Below are 16,508 nucleotides of genomic sequence, written 5' to 3'. Positions count from 1 at the left end.
GCTTTGCCGCTCGCTCACTCACTCCCTCCACTGTGTCGAACCGACCTGTGGAAACGGGTTGAGGGTGAACCGTTTAGGCCAAGGGATACATACCCTCGTCGAGATCGGTCACTACGCGCACAGGATGGCCACCGTATGCGTTGGCACTGCAGCCAACCTAACCCGACCGTAACTGCACGGGGACGGTCAGAGGTGGGGAAAACTCGCTAGCTCTGCGTCTCTGCCCGTCCCGCACACAAACTCTATCTAACGTACGGTTGCAGATTACATACCTCAACAGTGTCGTCATGCCAGACGAAGAGTCCTCGGACTCGAGCGAGGAGAACGATGAGGATAGCGCTAGCGGTGTGGATGAAAACGACGCTTGAGAAGGTTATATGTCCGCTTGCGGCGTAGCAGGTGCCCAACGCCCCAGCGAAGGTTTCACTCGCTCACGCCGGGAAACTCGTCGAAACATCTTGGGATTGGTGGAACGGGAGAGCTGGCAGGAAGCAGGCGCCAATAGATGCCTGCAGCCCATCGGCAGTGGCGCTCACTGGAAAGCGAAGCGAGGCAATCAAACGAAGTTCTGCATTAGTCCCGCATGAAGGGAAGGTCACGTTACTTACTAAAATGAACTCCAAGGATCGCCCACGTCGCACGGCGCTTAGCAGCGCAGTCAGGGATGCGCAGTGACCGCCAGAACCCCCCGGCCCTCAGTCCAAGACATGGCGGGCCGCGTCCTCTTAGCCGCAGCCTGGTGCGCTGCCAGCTCGCTGGTGTTCGCGAGCGGCCCCTAATGACCGCGGCCAGATGGGCTGATTTCGCTTTTTCTTGCGTCGACAATATAATGCCTGGCCGGTAGTCGGGTATTGTTGATGCGATTACATTGCAGAATGGTCGTATTACCGCAATCGGTCGCGAGTAAAGACCGGCCAGTTCATCCGAAGGAGTGTTCTCCACTAAACCCTTGTCCTGTATGTCACAAGCAGCAAGCCGCGACGGGCCGGGGCCGCAATTCGTTCGAGTGCATGGGTGTGGTCTCTCACCCACACCAGGCTACCCGCGTCTGATAGAACTCATGATATCACAAACGGCTGCTTCGCCGCGCGGCTGGCGACCTTGTCGACGTGTTTCACCCGGTAATACAGGGAAGCGAAAAGTGGCATGTCGGTTGGGCGGCTTCCCGTCAGCGTTCAGCTAGGCGCGACAAGCCAACAGAAGGAAGAACAAGCGCAGCACCGCCCGGTGGCATGCAAGATCGGTCTTGTTGCAATAATCCTGGTCACATCAGCAGATGGAGGCATTTTTCGCCTGGAACGGCGGTGTGTGGGCGCCCTAAATCTGCGCATGCCGCGTTTCGATGTCTTCGTTCACACCGATCGCTCAGCGGTGCTGATGACCTGGCGAATCATGCTAAGATGACCGGTCGAATTGTTGCAAGCTGGCCAATCCCAGAAACGCGAGGGCATAGAATTGCGATCATTTGACCTCGAGAGCAAATGCCGTCCCGCTCGCCAGACGTTGGGCATGTCTTGAAGCGGCACAGGCTCTCAGATCATCCCGCTGCATGCGCATTCTTCTCCTGGTTCCGCGCTTGATCGACGTGGTGCGACGTCCCTTGGGGGCCATTGTTAGGAGAATATTGCCTTGCTGACGGAGCGGGGAATCTTGTCAAGACCATAAGCACCTTTCGTCCGGCCTCGATGCTGTGCCTCTGTTGTCTCGCGATAGAGTGCGCTACTGCGGGGGATGGAATTCCTTGCATACAACAGCAGCGTCTCCTGTCTGCGGCCTTGCGGCGTGCGACTATTGATATATGCGAGACTACGAGAGCGTATGCGAACGTCAGTCCATCGGTCAGTTGATGCCCCTCAGCCAGTTACACGCCTCTCCTTAGCGCGGTGTTTATGGACGGTCGCGTCGTGACCATTTCAGGTCGCTGTCCGCATGTTGGTGGTGGCACAGTCGCGGGCTTCCATGGCCATGTCGTGTCGGCTCCTGGATGCCGCGCAGGATACTTCCAACCTTGATCGAAGGTGCAGCAACAAGGACGCAGCAATACAACGACATGCACGGGATGCGCCTGGGGCACGCCTTGGTGCGAGGTTGGGGCAGTCTTGAGCATGCGGATTTGGCCCCATGCATCCGACCCCAGTCTTCCCGTGTCGTTGTCGCACAAGCCGTCGTTTATCTGACTGCTCCTGCGGAGACGGTGTTGCCAGGCTCGTACATCCAACGCCCACTGTCTGACCCTCGTGCCGGCCCGTGATCTCGTGCCACCAATAGCAGCAATGTTTCAAGTGCTAGCTCCCGGAGGAGTGCTTGTTCGGGAACACAGGCGTGGAGGAGGACGTCCGTGCCGCTTGTCGCGCCGGCAGTGACGACGATGGAATCCGCCTGGCTGGTAGTAGACAGCGATGGCGGAGGCGCCTTCCGCGCGTGAGACGGAGCGCTGGAACCCTCTGTTGCCATGTTCCTCCAGAGGCGCGAGACGAGCATGGCCGTCGGATCGTGGCAGCAGCACAGCGCGGCTTCGTGGGTACACGTACCGGCGAGATAGACACGAGGGGCTAGCGGGAGGCGGCTGACAGCTCTTTGATTGCTCCTTACGGAAGCGGCGCCCGGAAGGCATACACAGTGCTCGCACGTCTCGCAGGGCTGTCTCGTCGCGAAGCATGTCCCCACCAGACAGATGCACCCAGCTCGCCACGCTCGTCATGGGCGCGCTGCGGTGTGGCAGTCAATCAACGTCTGCTCGGCCTTGCACTAGCCCTTGGCGGCGCGCGACGCTTCCTGAGCAGAGCAGGAACACGACGCCTGACCGGTGGCACGTCTTGTGACCTCCTGACCAGCAGGCTTTGCTCTGTCGGTCCAGCCCTGAGGATTTATCCGCCTCCAGCACGGCTCATGCAAGGAACACCACCCACACCGACTCGCAGCACAACAAATTGGAGGGCAGATTGATGGTCGCTTCATCGACGACGGTGCAGGGCGGCCGTGATTGGCCGCCGAGGCTGGCCGTCTGTCACCGGCTGCACACCAGGTCAATCAGCGGGCCGTCAGCGTGCATTTGCCGCAGCAATGCCATGTTTACTAGCGCATGGCGGACAGCTCAGACAAGCAACCAGTTCGTCAGTCTCACACTGTCCAAGGCCAACGGCTGGGGTTTCATCACATCTGCTGCGTCCGCGCCGATCCCCGCCGATCCCCGCTAGCTGAACCTTCTCCTGGGATCCGAGCTTAGCATGTCTGCCATGGTAGTCTACCGTGAACCGTCAACGGCGAGGCGACGCGAGACGACGACGTCTTCGCCGTCCACGGGCTGCCATGGCTCGAATCCGCAGGCTTCCGCGCCGCGAGCCACGGTGGCTAGGGCATTTCTAATTCCGTCGCCGCGCTGCCTCGAACGAATGAGGAGCACCGCAGACAGGCTTACCATGGAAGGGCCTTGCCCAAGCCGGCGCCGGCACAAGGGTCAGGATGGATCGTCTGGCCGGCCGATGTCAGATTCGCAGCGCTGATTCGAGCGCTCGGCGGTTCATGGCAGCTGTGCCCCAGCGGAAGCGCACGACGGCGCCGCAAGTTTTGCAAACGGACGGGCTGGCGAGCATGGAACCGGGTTCGAGGCAGCACACGCCCCCTGAGCTGCCCAAGGGAGCGCGGCCATGTGTCGTCGTTGCTTGGAGCCCGCTTACGAAACAACGACAAAGGTCTGGTGGCAGACGAAGCGAGTCACGCACCGGAGCGCAGAGACGGGCCATGTCACTGGCCCGCGTCGCACACCAACACGGCGCCATGGCAGCAGGAAATGACCGCCTGTGCAGCCACGACGGCGCACGAGCGTGCAGCCCTACTTGCCATGCGGCCCTTGGTACCCGCCGCCCAGGGAGCGGGACGCAGCTGGTTGGCCTCGGAGCGCGCATGCTCATCCTCATCTCTCGTGCCGGGATGGGCTTGTGCGAAGTGGCAGGCAGCGGAAATGGAGGCAGAAGAGGAACAGGCAGGCTGGCCGGAGGCATGCGACCCTGGTCGGAGCGGTGGGCGCGGTGGAGCGGCAACGTGGAAGGGCAGACGTGGTCGCCGGCGAGGCCCGCACGGGATGGGTGGTGGATGGGTCGGTGGATGGGCGCGGTGCCGCAGAGGCTGGGGAGCACGCTTTCTTTGTTGCGCGAGGTTTCGAGGCAGCGAGGCTAGGCGGATCGTGCAGGCCTCTCGCGTGCATATTGCAAGGGGCGGCGGCGACTCCCGCATCAAAGGTGTGCGTCCCGGACAGCTTGGCTCGCTCGGCCCGCACAAGACGCCATTCGAGCTCCCCTACGCCCACTGCGCTGCGCGCGCGCCCGAAGCAGAGCGCTGCAGCCGCTGCGCTGCACACGGCGGCACGGTGCGACGCTGCACACGGCGTGGTCGTGCCGGCGCACGTTTTGCTGCCCGCGGCTGTCTGCGCGTCCCTGGCCGGGCTGCCGCGCTGCTCTCCACACACGTCGCCGGCGCCCTCGCTGGCCGCTAGAGCGCGGCGGGCTCTGCGATGCGCCCTGTGCCCAGCGCGGCCCCAGCAGGCCCGCAGCGTGCCAGAGCTGCTCGAATCCCAGCCCGTGCGCCGCTTTGGGAGTTCGGGCGCAAGATAGTAAAGTAATCGCCCTCCCGCCGCAACCCTCTCCTCCCTTTCGTTTCCAATCCTCTGGGTCTCCCCTCCGCGCCTCTTTCTCCACGCGCCTTCGAGAACATCTTCAAGCGCCGCACCACCACCTGTGCCTGCCACCACCGCGCCTGAATCCGCCCGCCGCACCCCCAGCCCGGCCCTGCACCCCGACTGCGCTGCACTGCCTTGTTCTCTGACTTGCAGCCGTCGTCGCGGCCCGCTGTCCTTGTGCCACCTCACCCACCGCCCCAGCCCGTCTCCCGCACCACCATCGCAGCCGCCCCTCGACACCCTCGCCTCCCCTGGTTCATGGTCTGCCTCGCGGCCGACAATCCCCAAGGCCACCCTTAAAACCACCCGCTCGCCCGTTGCACCCCGAGTCGCCATGTTCCCTCACCAGGGTGGCCAAGGTCAGCTCCCCACCCATTGGCAGCCGCCGACCTCGCAGCAGCCTGCCCACGGCTCCTACCCACCGCCTCCGCATGTAAGTCAGAGTCATGTGCCCGCCCAGCTGAACGTCGGCCCATCCGCCCTCGCCTCATATGCTGACCGCCGCCGCTTCCAGATGAACACCTCTCTCCCTCCTCCTCCTGCACACGCACCACGAGATCCTCGTCCGGACATGGCCGCGCACCACCACCAGCCTCAGCAACCCTATCGTCTCCCGGGGCCTGGAGAATGGAACCAAGCTCCCCCGCAGCAGGACCCATACCGCCCGCAACCACCTCCGCCAGGCTACATGAACCAGCATCACCAACCCCCCGCACCGCGCCAGCGCACTGCCATTGCCTGCCGCTACTGCAGAAGACGCAAGGTAACCTCAAGAACTGCTCAATGACGACATTATTCTCACCCAATCTAGATCCGTTGCTCGGGATTCGAGGCCACTGACGACGGCCGTTGCTCCAACTGTATGCGCTTCAACCAGGACTGCATCTTCACTCCTGTCTCGGCCCAGACACAGGCTTTCGTCCCTGCGCACACTGTTTGGCGTGGCGTGGGGCAGCCTCCGCCCATGTACGGTGCCTATGGGCAGCCACTGCCGCCGTCGCAACACGGCGAGGCATACGGCCAACCGCCACGCCAGCAGCAGCCAAACGCTCCGCCGCCACCCCCCAACTACCTGCCTAGTCCCACAGGTCCCCCTTCAGGTCCGTACCAAGCTCATTCTGCTTATGGTCCCCCTGCACCGTATGATGACGCGAGCCGTGATGCGCTGAATGGCAGAAAGAGGCCTCATCCGGAGCCTCACACGCCGACCTTGCCTCCACCGAGGCCAGGTTCAGCAGCTTCACAGCCCGCTCATCGAGGAGCTGGACCGGACTATTCATTTCCAGAGCCTCCTAACGCTGCCTCTCCAGCGACCTCGTCTGCCTCTTACAACAGCGCGCCGCCTCAGCATGGTCAGCAACCGTATTACACGCCCCAACCACCCCGGCGCACGTCTCCACCCAGCGCATATCCTTACGAAGCAGGTCGCGCATCCTCTTCGCCTCATGCATCCCAGGCTCCTACGACTCCAGGCGGCACAGCTTACTATCCGCCTCCGCAAACAAACGGCAATCTGCAGCCGCTACCTCCTCGAAGTGACGGCACCACGCCTCCGCCCAATTCACAGCCTGCCAACAGGCCCGGCATGCGCATCAATGATCTTGTCAGCGACAACGGAAATGGACGCAGCTCGACCGACTCGAATATGCTGAACATGCTCAATCGCCGTCCCATGTAGCCGGACTGAACAACACCAGATTGGCTCCGGAACTGGTTTTCTGCGAGAGCCAATTCTGCCGGCATAGCGCCTTTCTTTCGGATGATACGACTTTTCTCTCATCTTTCTGTATAATGTCAAGTCCTTCCGTCCGTGGCATTTTCCTGCTAATTGTACGGACTGGATCGACGCGTTCGGGTGGCCCACTGCTTCCCTAATGCGTTTCAAGAATTTCCAAGTCTTTACCTACGTCGATTCTGCTTTTGCCCTTTCCGAATCTCTTCCTCGATCTTCGTCTCTTCTCCTCCGCTCGCGGAAAATTCTTCGGGATGATGTTTCAACAGGTTTCTGCAGAGTTCGGATTTAATAAGACTAAGCGCGGAGTCATCAGTTTGCGATATGAAATTGGGTCCGGTTTTTGAAGTTTCCAGCGCAAAAACGATTAGAAGGGGAAATCCTGCATCTCACTGGTGCTTATGGGGCCCGAAGCTTGTGCTCGGCAGTGGTTGTTTGTGCTCTTTGAGATTCCCAGTTCTCGTTCTGTTTTTCTTTTGTTTTTGCACTCAATCTGTCTGCGTTGCACATTTGTTTTTGGGGCTTGCACTGTCTTTTCCTCTAAACTTACGATTGGGTGGTATTTTGCTGCTTTCGCAACTGTTTTTTTTGTTTGGTTTGGTAACTACTATTGGTTTTGGAATTATGGTATTGGCTTATTCTTGCTTGCGAGAATCAGTCTCCAATGCAATGCAATTACATCGCTCACACAAACTCCTGTATTGAACTTCTCTGTCGAAGTCCAGCAACCTGCAATTTAAGCTACTGAGCTTATCTTCGTTGCAGGAATAGTTACCTGCAGACTCTGTTCACGTGAGACGCATAGTAGGTATGCTTACAGTTGAGCATATTCGATTTAGATTATAGTCTTGGAAACTTCGAGCAGATGTAGGATGCTTGGAATCACTGCTGTTGGTCACAGTCATCAGAGGATGACCGTTCAGGAGGCTGACGCGTTCATTCAGCAGAGGCAAGCGTGCCGGTGCCCAGAACAACTCCCGAAAGCGTAGATCCACTTACATACGCAATCCTGATGGAGAAAGATCGAGAAAGCCGCGCAGCGTTCTGTGGTGCATCATTCCACTGCCTGCGGTACACCCACCTTGCACATGCAAATTACCCAATTCTTCACCGCTCCACACGAGTCCCTCTTCACGAGCAAAAAGTCAAGTCAGCAACATGATGACGCTGTGACAGGTCGACAAGTGCGGTGAGAACAGGTTCACGTGTCATCTCCACCGTACCGTACCACAGAGTGTGCGGGGACCGCACCGAACCGATGGGCGGGAGGCCCAGGCCTAGGAGCCTGTCAAAAGATCTCTTCGCGTGGCGGGTGTGCGTACCGTGGGTTTGTTTAAGGGGGTGAACCATGGATTGGGATAGATCGGGGAGCGGGGGTTATGGCACCGATGAGTATCCTATTCCGGAAAAATGGGTATTGTAGATTGATAGAGGTGGGGAAGGAATGGGATTGGATTCTAGATTTGATCAGATCAGATGAATGAACTCGTTGCAAATCTAGTAAGTACCAGTAGTAGAGGGAAGTATGATTAGCTCGATCTCGAAGTATCCCCTTTATGGTAGTTTTTCCACATATGTACCTACAACGCAGTAAACCGAATGGCAAAACTACCTACGGCAGTGTAACCTGAGCAAAAGAACATGAGTGCAACTAGAATACCCCTTTTTCGCTAAAAGTCACTCTTCGACCTCAAACTCATCAAGGGTGCGATAGTCTTTCATGTCAGCTAAACCTAAGCTTTCGCTAGTATCGAGACCCCATGAAATCAATTTTGGTTCATGATAGCCATGATTCCCGGCAGACCCTGACGAAAGATTTACATCCAACACAACGTTAGATTGTAGCAGAATTGACAGCAAGCCCACGAAGTTTCGAGAAAAGGAGCATGCAACTTTGAGAAACTGTATCTGCAATCGGTCGTACTTCGAAAGGATAATGGGTTGTCAGCACCGGCGTACACTGTCGCGCCTCCGACTTCTGCGAAGACACGATGCCCACGCGGCATACCTCGCGAAAATGCATTCCTCGATCTCCCCATGACCACACCCGCACAGCACGACGCGACGCCTGCAAGGACTGCAGCAAAACCTACGTCCAGGATGACTTCCAAAGAGTTGATCCCGGCGCATCCCACAAGCACAGCAAAGTGAGTCCTATTGACTGGAGGGAATCACTACCGCAACAACTGTTCCGTGGCCGCCATGTCCCGTGCGTGCAAGCGCATGCGGATTCAGACACTAGCTTGGATACTGTCTTCGATCTCGAGCCCAACGAAACGCTAGCAGTGCAGTCCAAATGAGGCAGCCAGCGAAGGCTATTCCAGACCTCCACTAAGCTGAATGGGAAGACCCTGCAGATATCTCAGACCCTGCAGATGGAGGGTTGGACGATAACTAGGCAGAAGACATTGTCAAATATGGGCCACTCGAGTCGCTGTCGTTGTCTGGTGGAGAAGCCGACGCAGACAGCCCTCCAGATTTCGAGAAAACACTGGAGCTCGTCGGGCTTGTCGCACTGTGATATATCTGATAGGCTTGTCAACGCTATCGAGCACGATGAACTAGAGGCACTTGTAGGGCAAATCCTCGATGCTGAGAAACGACGCGGCTTGGAGATAGGCAAGTCCCAAGCTGAATGGGCCGACGTTCTGGGACGGTGTTGATGTTGACGCCTTGTAGCATGTTAGAGAGAGCTATCGACGAGCTTACCTATGGCAATAATGAGGTCGCTTACGATACCGACAAGCAGACTCGGATCTGAAGGCCTTGTGAGACAGCTATGAAGAACGCGGTAGCAAGCATTCACATAACTACGTTCGAGCCTTTTCAATTACGCCCGACGAGGCGCGTCGTGTGCTCAACTGGCGACGACGATACATCTATGAAGACCCCATGTCACAGAGCACCCGACTTGCAAGAATATAATGCGGTGGATCGATTCGCATTTAAGGAAAAATTATGAACCGAGTGAGCGCAGCTACCTGACCACTCCCACCCTCGCGTGGTCAAATCAGCGAGTCAAGAACGTCCGCCTGTTTTGCCAGCAGGTGTCTGAGCAGTGTGACAGGAGCGATACAGATGGCACTCCCCTCAAATTGCTGTTGTATTTTGGATACGCCGTCAAGTTTGACGAGCGAACATCCTCTAGCTGGCTGGCGTCGCCGGCCTAGGTAATATGCAGTGTGTTGTGGGGCTACGAGTCGATCAAGATGGATTATTACATTCTCTGCCTCCTTTTGAGAAATAGTAGGCGATCGTGGCGGAGTTGCTTTTGATGAGGATCAACACTGAAGGCGGATGCTGCATAAACGTCGCGACAACGTCTAGTATTTCAGGACTGTGCATTCAACAGGTTCAGAATCTTAGCAGAATTTAACCATTGATCTCGTATGTGGATGAGATTTACATCTGAACGCAAAAGCACAATATATAACAAAGTCACCAGCCCGAGATCGTGAGCTTGTGCAAAAAGTCCGTGACGCCGTCGCTATGCATCAAAACAAAGAATGCTTGCAACTAGGCAACGCATATAAGAGAACAAGAGTCTTTCCATCCGCCAAAACGCAAATAGGGGTGGACTTGACTTCCATTCGAAGAGCATCTACACCTCCTTCCAAGACCCATCTACTGCTTTCCTAGGGACGCCATATCCTTGATCCTGGGTCTGAGCAGGGGTATAAGCTCGGTATGGATGTTGTGCAGGTGGCGAGGCCTCTGTAGACCCATATGTTTGTTGTCCAGGGTAAGCAGGTGCAGGAGATGCAGATGGTGCAGGAGGCTCGAATCTCGTGGAGCCGGACGGCGCATACACTGGAGATGGATCTCTCCCAGGTACAAGAGCAGCAGGGGGTCCGGTATTGTACATGCCATTGGCGTGGGGCGACACTGGCGACACCTCCCTCGGACTGTACTGGTTGTTGTGGTATCCATAGTTGTTGGTGTTCAGCGGTGGTGGGGTGCGTGACGGGTTTTGCTGGCCATACTGTTGCTGTTGGTCATATTGCCCATATTGATCGTAGCCTGGGCCTGGTGAGCGCCGAGGTGATGCATTGTATCCTCCTGGCCCTGGTGATCGCCGATCATATTGTTGGTTCTGCGCGTAACCTGCCCCCGCCCCGTATAGAGGAGCAGGAGACAGCGACGCGTTCACAGGCGACGCACCACGGTGACCGTCCTGGTTTTGGCTATAGGCACTGCTGTAACCGCTAGGGGCATTTGAGGGGCTGCGGCGCGGCGCATTGTTTGCATAGGGAGGATACCCGTATCCTTCTTCCGTCTGAATGCGTTGGACTGGAGACTTTGCACCACCTGGCGCCCTCCGCGCCGCCCCATCAGCTGCTACCGCTGCCATTGACGTCCCGGCCATAGTTCCATCATGGTCAAGTCTATCCATTTCCACGTCATCCCGCTTCTCAGGAATGACATCTTCCTCGACATGCGTCGTCTTCGCGTCTCTCCAGCTCGGCATCGCGGGTAGAGCATCTTCGTTTGCTGGTGGCGCATGTGCATCGAATCTTGCAAATTGAGGGGCTTCGGGCTTCGGTGCGGTAGTGTACGAAGATACAGAAGGTGCAGGATTAAAAGTAGGCGCTGGCGCTGGATTGAAGGTAGGAGCGGCATGCGACCGGTATTGCTGGTTTAAGGGTCGCGAATCCATGGGCACAGGAGCCGGCGGTAGAGCTCCCGAGTAGGCCGAGGCATCGTATGGACGAGGCGGAGGAGTCTTCACACGCTTGTGGCCTGATCGCCCTCCCGAAGGACAGCAGCAGGTGCAGCATTTGAAGCAGCAACATGCCAATTCCGCGCCACAGCACACACATCGCGCTATGCACAGGACTACAGACAGGACAATGATTCCCCCAACAATGATGGCGACAATGACGGGCCATCTGTCAAACGTTAGCCACCAAGCCGAACGGAACAAGGCTATGCGATGGTTACGGACTTGCAGTAGTTTTTGGCCATGCACTTATCCCATGATGAGAGAGTGTCTTTGGCATCATCCAGCGGATTGCGCGCCGCCAGCAGCGAGCGCATAACAAGTGTTGAAGCCATGAGGTTGGTAAAGAAAGAAGGGAAAACGAAGAGACGCGCAAGCAGAGGGTCGGAGGAGGTTAGCAGGTGGCAGGGCGGGCGAGGCTGTGCCCAACAAGTGCTCAGTCAGTAGCACGACGCGCGGTACAAAGACGGGTTCGGAATGAAGAGCGCAGAGAAGAGGCGACGCAGCTTGCCGTCTGCATCTCGCAGTGCGTGAAGGAGCGCAAAACGAGCGACAAGGAAGATGCGCAGTCGTCAAATGAAGATGTCCTCGTAACGTTGCGAATCCGGTTTAATTTAGGTCAAACGTTTCATGCGCCTGCAGGGACCGCGGGGCCGAACCAGGGGCGTCTGTGCCACGCACGCTGTGGCTGTGCGCGCAGATCTGGGGCAACAGTGTACGTACGCCTGCGGTTACTCACCGAGGTAGGCAGATGCAACCATTCAAGTTTGCCGGGTATTGTTTTTGCTCTCATTGATGGCGCTTCACATGCCGTTGCTGCTCATCGAGTCTGTACGTGCCATGTCCGAGTAATCTGCGGTGTTTCATCAGCGGAAACTGGACCCCACACCGTTCTTGATGTATAAATGTCATTGTTGGGACCTGTGGGTGGCGGGATCATGGAAACTCTGTTCCGATTCACAGATTACTTGCAGCGGAGTATTCACAATGCATCAGATGTTTCTGTGGCGCTTTCTGCAGATGACGTAATACCTCGAAGCACTGTGAGATGACTGTCGCAACCGGATACAACATCTTCATACACTCGACCATCGATGACCGTGTTATTCAGCACACGAGTCTCACTTCAAAAGGTGGTATGAACAATCCTCGGGCCCCTACAATGCGCCCTCCTTCCTCTGCCCCGTGAAAAACGCCAATCCATAATCATCCGTCGTAAACGTAATCTTGCTTCCCTTTGGGAAGAAGAACACATCGCCTTCTCTTAGTTAGCAATCACACACCATCACCCAGATGTATCTCAATACTTACCTGGCTTCGCATTGACCTTCTTCCCCGTCTCGTCTGAAATCGTGAAAGAGCCCTCAACGATGATCTTCATCTCGTCATAAGTGTACGTGTACTCGAGTGGTGTGCCTTTCTCGAGCCGGTAGAATCCTGCTGAAATGGGAGTTTCTGGATTAATTTTGTCACTGGCGGATGTAAGTGTGGTGAGGTTGGGAGAGGGATATCATAGCACGGACCTGGAGAAGACATCGCCGAGGTACGCATTCTCGTTTGCGATCAGCGGTGGTTTGTATTCCTTTTGTGCATTGGGGTAGTGATGCATCCCTGGTGAAGACATGGTGCGTTATCGGTGAGTAGGGAGACGCTCTACTTGTTTGGTCGAAATGGCTTTCAAGCGACGAAGCGAAGAGTGTGCACAATGTAGACGCTTGCAGAGGACGGCATGCAAGGAGCCTTTATACCTCGCCCTACGACAACACATGCAGGCCGTGGAGATTACCATCAGCTGTATCTTATCCACATACGAACCAGCGGCTCCGCACACGTCCATCCTGGACGACTAGACTACGCTGAAGCGCTACTGGGCACCATACCGCATCTAGGGGTTTCGAAGGCACTTTAGTGGCTCACACGCCTGTGGATCGCGGCCTTCTCATCGCTAGAACGACCGAAGTGGTATGCAGAGTGCACTGCGTGCATGCGGTTCATGTTAGAGGCGCGGAGGTAGTGATGTCGTTCGCCTGCGCTGGCCAATCATGTCATCGGGATTGGTTTACCCCTTCGGGTTGGTGGCATGCTATTATAGTGGGTGTAGCGGAAGTGAGCCGTCGTGAGTACAGCACGGTAGAGCGATTCTGGGAGGCGAGAGATAGGAAGCTCGACCCATGCGGGGCGCTGCGGTCGTCGAAGCAGATGATGTCCACATCTTGGTATGCATCGTGAAACGAGCGGACGAGCTTTGCGTATTGGTGTTGAGCCGGTTTCCTATACTTCGAATTGCCTATCAATCTTCAGTCGCACGCGGTTTTGATCCCAAGCACCTAGTAGATTCTACATCTTGGATCAGTGGTTAAAACGATTACGCAGGTAAACGAGCTCTCGGGTGGACATGTCACTGGTGGACTCTTCTCCTGCTGATGCGCGCGTCGTAGGCAAGAGTAATGTGCGGCGCTTCTTCCTGGCTGAGCCTTCCACCGAGCCCTCCCATGCGAAAGCAATCCTAACGACGCTATTTTATCCTGGATAGAACAGCACGTCGACAGAATACTGTAGGCTAAGACAGGCAAGGAGAGTTAACCAGATACAAGCTTGCTAATCTTAATTTATAGATCTTTAAAAGTCTTCCTGGAGAACTACAGCAGTAGGAATGAAGTCAGCCAGGCTCTCAGCAGCAAACGTTCGGCTACGCAAGTGTGAGTGTCTGGAACTAGCTCCTCCTCCATGTCGCCATTTCCTACGCTGCACAAGAATATGCTGTGCTTGAACTTGCCACGGCTTATCGAAGAATTGCTCCAGTAGAAATTGACCTCTAGACGTAGCATCATCTTTTGCAGTGCCCATACCATGTCCACCAAGGGCAGCTAAAGAAACTGCAGACCAATGTCCAGTGCGCGGCCATACCTGACGAGCGGACGTTCTTGCAAACATAATCGGCATTTTCTCCACCGAATAAAGGTTGCAGATCCTGTAGATAGTGAGGGAGATGGATAGCACCTCTGCAATCACTCTCGCCTCGACCTCATCACCTAGCCAGACCATTCCTCTCCTAACTGTCTTTGTAGATTTCAGCCATGATCTGAACATGCTGTTCTCTCATGTCCGTCCGCGAGGTTGATGGAGAGTGAGTCAATCCACCACCAATCTTCATCGTGAAAGTCATGCCGACCGACCATAGGTAGGAAGGGGAGAAGGCCTTGCAGTATCGGCTGTCTTCCGGTTCTCAAGATAATGGCCGTATTCGAATAGGTTTTTGCGCCCACAGCATAAGTTGCACTAGAAGAACGCGGCGCAATTTGCAAGAGCGAACTTCTTCAGTTTGCCGGTGAAGCCGCTATACTGCGATCGCGAGAATGAAAGAAGTACCATCTATCTTTCCATAATAAATTGATTTCACAATTGCTCCTGAATCGGCTCCGTGAAACTCGGTATAAGTCAAAAGGTTGCACTGCCCGAAAAAGGATCCGCGATGGGGAATTGAAACGGCTGACCATTCGTACATTAGCACTTTGAGTGCGGAAGCGACAAACGCGAACAGGCATCAACGGTCAGTTCTCATGACGGTGACAACATAGTGGGTGGAGAAAATATATGCCTGCTTGCAAATTTGTACTCAATTAGCGCCAAGTTTGTAAGGCCTTGGATGAAGCAGCCTCGGTTAGATATAGAATTGAGCGTTGCCTGACACTTCTTTGCAAGCTTCATATATGCAGTACATTCGCCATGCACCACAACAACATGACGGTCGCGTGGCCCAATGGCAAGGCGCTTGACTACGATCCGATCAGAAATCACGTGATCAAGAGATTGCAGGTTCGATCCCTGCCGCGATCAATTAGACAATATTCTTTTTATGGTTTCGAGGGTGACAAGTATTTGTCTATAGCCCGCAGTGCAGACTTGGGTATGCGCGGGACTCACGGTTCGACTCCGTGCTTGGCCTTCCTTTACTTCTGGCGTAACAAAAGCCAGGAGTACCACGAGAATTGTTTTTGGACTACGTGGAGTCGAAGTCCCAGAGCGGGCCTCGTCTCTACTGCTACTTCTTCTGTCGCTGATGATATTCAAGGCGCCGAATAGTGTATTGGGTTATCTGTGCTTTGTCTTGAGAACATGATTAGCCGATAGTTCACAAGCGTGCACAGAGACTTGAGGTTGGTGTATACAAATTAGACCGCTAATCACCAGATATTCTACAAACAGCTTCAAAGGTCGAATCCTTCACATATGCATATACATGCGACATGGAGGTCATAAGCTGATAAAATGCTGATATCGCCATAAAGCCTCATCTATAGCCGCCGTTGTATGCTGGAAAGCGAATACTCGGAGCTTTGATGGTCGGACAAACACCCGCAGAATACGAACCACTCAGTCGCGGAACTTCCTGTTCTGGTTATCACCAAACAGGGTGACTCTGATGCTGGGCAATGCGTCGGTCTCGAGAATTTTGAGTCGCTCGTCGAAGGTGTTGTTGATGTCGATCTTTCCGCCGGTACCAGCAATGACAACGCCGCCAGACCTGTCCTGTCAGAAGTGTGCATGTTTTATGAAGTGATTCACTCACGATCCCTCTGGCAACGGGTCGCTCTCGTTGATAGTGATGGTAACGTCCTTGTTAACCTTCTTCTTGTACTCTGTCTGAGCGTCCTCGATGGCCTTCTTCACGACGTCATAGTCGGCCTTCCTCGCCTGGACCTGGAGCTTGTCTTCGTTGAGCGCATAGGCGCCCTCCAGTATCAGGTTTTTCAATATGCCCTGGTATTTGCCCTTGTTCTTCGAGACCTCGCCCAGCTTCTTGCCCGCGTCCTCGAACAGTCTGTCCAGCAGCTCTTGACGGGCGGACAAAATCCTTATTCGCGACTTGTTGGAAACGGTGGAGCGGGTAATTTGCTGCGACATGCTGGCCTGCTTAAACTTCTTCTCGTAGGACGAATCGATGGCAGCGGTTTCTTGGCGGACGAGCTTGGATTTCTCGATTGCGAATTCCTCGTCGGCCTTGAGGCGGATCTCATTGGCCTTCTCCATGGCCTCCTGCTTGATGAAGGCCGTCATCTTCCTCAGCTCGCCAGCGACCTACCAGGGTGACGCATTAGTAGCTGTTGACGTATGGCGGGGAGCCCTGCAGCAGGCACTCGAGAAGGGGACAGCTTACCTGGTCGTCGGAGAGGGCGTGTATTTGCGACATGGCGGCAGTTCGAAAGGTGTGCTGCTAGGTGCGATTTGTGTGGTTGCTGCAGCGGTGCAAGTAGGAAGGCGGTCGCTGGTGGTGGAGCTGGAGCTTGGGGATCTGGGATGTGAGGTCAAGTCAAGCCACAGCTCGAAGGCGCCCGCGATTACGCCGATATGAGCTAGCAAGGTACAACCAGCGATGGGGT

At 55.6% G+C, this 16,508-nt stretch overlaps 4 protein-coding genes and 1 non-coding gene across 5 annotated transcripts; 2 read left to right on the top strand and 3 right to left on the bottom strand.

Moving 5' to 3' along the window:
- Positions 1 to 5,009: 5,009 nt before the first annotated feature.
- N0V89_004051 (uncharacterized protein) lies at positions 5,010 to 6,353 on the top strand (the record flags this gene model as incomplete). Its single annotated transcript, XM_056212842.1, has 3 exons — positions 5,010 to 5,108; positions 5,190 to 5,438; positions 5,487 to 6,353. 3 exons carry the CDS (start codon positions 5,010 to 5,012, stop codon positions 6,351 to 6,353), a joined length of 1,215 nt encoding a protein of 404 aa, XP_056073150.1.
- A 3,655-nt stretch (positions 6,354 to 10,008) lies between these two features.
- On the bottom strand, positions 10,009 to 11,227 carry N0V89_004050 (uncharacterized protein; the record flags this gene model as incomplete). The annotated part of the gene is made up of 2 exons (XM_056212841.1): positions 10,009 to 11,147; positions 11,224 to 11,227. The coding sequence occupies 2 exons, from the start codon at positions 11,225 to 11,227 to the stop codon at positions 10,009 to 10,011; spliced, it is 1,143 nt and encodes a 380-aa protein (XP_056073149.1).
- A 1,057-nt stretch (positions 11,228 to 12,284) lies between these two features.
- On the bottom strand, positions 12,285 to 12,751 carry N0V89_004049 (uncharacterized protein; the record flags this gene model as incomplete). Its single annotated transcript, XM_056212840.1, has 3 exons — positions 12,285 to 12,385; positions 12,439 to 12,599; positions 12,651 to 12,751. The coding sequence occupies 3 exons, from the start codon at positions 12,749 to 12,751 to the stop codon at positions 12,285 to 12,287; spliced, it is 363 nt and encodes a 120-aa protein (XP_056073148.1).
- A 2,122-nt stretch (positions 12,752 to 14,873) lies between these two features.
- On the top strand, positions 14,874 to 14,964 carry N0V89_004048. Its single transcript has one exon. It is a non-coding gene; the product is annotated as a tRNA-Arg (tRNA).
- A 537-nt stretch (positions 14,965 to 15,501) lies between these two features.
- VMA4 (V-ATPase V1 sector subunit E) lies at positions 15,502 to 16,318 on the bottom strand (the record flags this gene model as incomplete). The annotated part of the gene is made up of 3 exons (XM_056212839.1): positions 15,502 to 15,652; positions 15,698 to 16,206; positions 16,286 to 16,318. 3 exons carry the CDS (start codon positions 16,316 to 16,318, stop codon positions 15,502 to 15,504), a joined length of 693 nt encoding a protein of 230 aa, XP_056073147.1.
- Positions 16,319 to 16,508: the final 190 nt, after the last annotated feature.

Source organism: Didymosphaeria variabile, assembly GCF_027946475.1.
Source record: "Didymosphaeria variabile strain IMI 356815 chromosome Unknown scaffold_3, whole genome shotgun sequence".
NCBI lineage: Eukaryota > Fungi > Ascomycota > Dothideomycetes > Pleosporales > Didymosphaeriaceae > Didymosphaeria > Didymosphaeria variabile.
The sequence above is the reverse complement of the archived record's forward strand: the minus strand, read 5'-3'. Positions and strand labels throughout refer to the sequence as shown.